This window comes from Xenopus laevis, chromosome 3S (assembly GCF_017654675.1).
Source record: "Xenopus laevis strain J_2021 chromosome 3S, Xenopus_laevis_v10.1, whole genome shotgun sequence".
Taxonomy (NCBI): Eukaryota; Metazoa; Chordata; class Amphibia; order Anura; family Pipidae; genus Xenopus; species Xenopus laevis.
In genome coordinates this window covers 130,166,531-130,169,282 of record NC_054376.1, presented here as the reverse complement: position 1 = coordinate 130,169,282, position 2,752 = coordinate 130,166,531, and the positions used below count along the sequence as shown (strand labels likewise).

The window sequence follows — 2,752 nt, the reverse complement described above, 5'->3', positions numbered from 1 at the left end:
TGACTCGAAAACACAAATCAAATTCAAATCGAATTTCACCAACCTCGATTTGAGGTTTTTCTCGGAAAAAACTCGTATATCAGGAAGGCTACAAACAACTTCCAATTGCTCACTGCACCTCTCCCATGGACTTATATAGTAATTCAGCAGGTTTTAGGTGGCAAATAGTCGAATTAGAATTCTAAAAGGGTCAGAGTATGATAAATCTCGAAGTTCAAATTCAAATTAAAACTCAAATTGAGTTTTGATAATTCACAATACGAATTTGAGAGTTTTGAGAGTTTTGATCATAAAAAAATTCAAAAATTCAAATTCAAATTTTCAATTGTTCCTTAATAAATCTACCCCTTAATATTCATTCTTCTCTTTTTGCCTGATGATTTCCATATATAAAACTCTGGGCTTCTGTCAAATAAGCATTAATTAATTTCCCTGTTTTAAATAAATGTAATGAATAATGTGTCACTAATCTGAAAAGTAATAACAATAATAATTATTTTTACTCTTCTTTTTCTTTGATTTTCTTTTTCCATTTTCTTCTCTGAAAGTTGGACATCTCATCGGTTGAGTTACTGCTATTTTCAGTTTTACCATTTCTATGAGTTGGATAGGATAAATCCAATCAACTAGTAATAAAAAAGTTATTTTGCGTTAAGTAATGGGAAGAAACGATACACAACTGACCTATTTTTTCCTTCTCGGATTTGATCATCTTCAGAGCCTCACTATTTTCCTCTTCATTCTCTTTCTTATTATTTATATACTGACGGTATTTGGAAATGTTTTGATCATTGGCTTAGTGACGGTTAGTCAACGTCTCAAGTCACCAATGTTTTTCTTTCTCAGAAACCTTTCATTATGTGAAATAATCTTCACTACAAATATTGTACCCAAAATGCTCCAAGTTATATTAGAAGGGGGAAGCAAAATATCCTTAGAGGGGTGTGCCCTTCAGCTGTATGCCTTTGGCGCTGCAGGAATAGCAGAATGTCTCCTTCTTACCTCAATGTCATATGACCGGTATTTGGCTATCTGCAAGCCCCTGCATTACTCCACCATAATGAACTATAAATGTCACCTCTGCCTTGTTGTCTTCTCCTGGGTGGCAGCCATCATTCTACCTGCCATCTCTATCTCTATGATTTGCCAGTTATACTTCTGTGGCTCCAATGTTGTTGACCATTTCTTTTGTGACCTTGCCCCAGTACTAGAGCTCTCTTGTTCGGACACTTCCCTTGTGGAATTTGAAGTATTTGTACAAACAATCCCAGTATTTGTGTTCACGTTTATCTATATTATGGCAACCTATATCAGTATATTCATTGCTATTCTGAAGATTCAGTCCACAATGGGAAGGCAGAAAGCTTTCTCAACATGTAGCTCCCACCTCACCGTTGTCAGTACATATTATGGAACCATGATCTCTTTATATGTAACCCCAAGAGGTCGCCAATCTGTGAAGGTTAACAAAACCCTCTCTCTTCTGTACAGTGTGGTCACTCCATTGCTAAACCCAATTATTTATAGCCTACGGAACAGTGAAATTAGGAGGGCCCTTGAGTCTGTTATTTTAAAAACAAAAGACTAAAAAAGTATATAATAAATAAAAAAATGTATCTATGGGAAACACTTGCTAAAAATCTAAGATTATTATATCTGACCCACACTTCATTATTTACCAGTGATACTAAATAGCAAAATACTGTTAAATTGGTTATTGATTAATTGATTCATTCAGTGCTTAGTGGATATACCATTTAATCAATACAAAAATATTACGTCTAGTGACTGCCTGACCAAAGGAATGGCCTATGCCCTTCCAAGTCTACTTCTACTTGCCAATCATATCATGGCCAACTCGCTACCTATAGTGAGGTAAATTCACTTTGAAATTGCATTCCTGTTTTCTCTTACAAAATGTCTTAACATGTCGGTAACCCTGAAAAATGATTTTGTTTATGTGGCGCTTCATGTTGGTCAAGCGAGGAACTGGGTAGCACTTTATTTAGATAAAACATTTGTGCAATGGGAAATTTACGGTTTCTTGAGATTTTTTAACCAAATTCTGTTTTGCAATGGAAAGTTAAAGGAATGATATAATGTCAAATGCCCCTCTATTTATGAAATTCTAGGGCTGGACAGTTTCCTTTTTCCTAAATATCACCATTTTTTCGTGGGAAAGAAAACTAAAATCTTTTGAGATGTATTAAACCCAGAGGCTTCTAAAAGTCTGAATCAGAAAATACTACATCTCAATCCTGCTGAGGTCATGTAGAAGTCAATGACAACTGTCCCTTTTATAACTGGATGATATCATGATCTGCGCTGGCAGTGGTGTAACTAGTTGTTACTGGGCCCCATAGCAAATTCAATTTAGGGCCCCAAAATATTTATAAGTTGGTCTATTTTACCAAGATATATTAAAATTGCTCATTAATTAGGGTCTCTCTGGGCCCCCTACACTCCTGGGCCCCCCTGCAACCGCAGGATCTGCTTCCTCTATAGTTACGCCCCTGTGCGCTGGGTTTCGTACGATAATCTGAAACATTTGTCTTTTCTGATTTTCAGGCATCAAAATTGTCTTTTCCTGCACCAAGGTTTTTAAATGATTTTATTGATACATAAAGTAAATTTATGTATGCGAGTTTGATTGAATTTGTTTTAATAACATAATGAGAAAAAACGAAAATTTAGTAAATAACCCCCTTAGCTTAGAGGCCCATTTATCAACATTTTAAAGGTTTTAGAGACC

General features: G+C 35.4%; 1 protein-coding gene across 1 annotated transcript; it reads left to right on the top strand.

The window, feature by feature from the left end:
• The first annotated feature begins 397 nt into the window (after nt 1–397).
• On the top strand, nt 398–2,387 carry LOC108703468 (olfactory receptor 10A7). Its single transcript, XM_018239595.2, has one exon. The coding sequence runs from the start codon at nt 659–661 to the stop codon at nt 1,586–1,588; it is 930 nt and encodes a 309-aa protein (XP_018095084.1). The 5' UTR covers nt 398–658; the 3' UTR covers nt 1,589–2,387.
• Nucleotides 2,388–2,752: the final 365 nt, after the last annotated feature.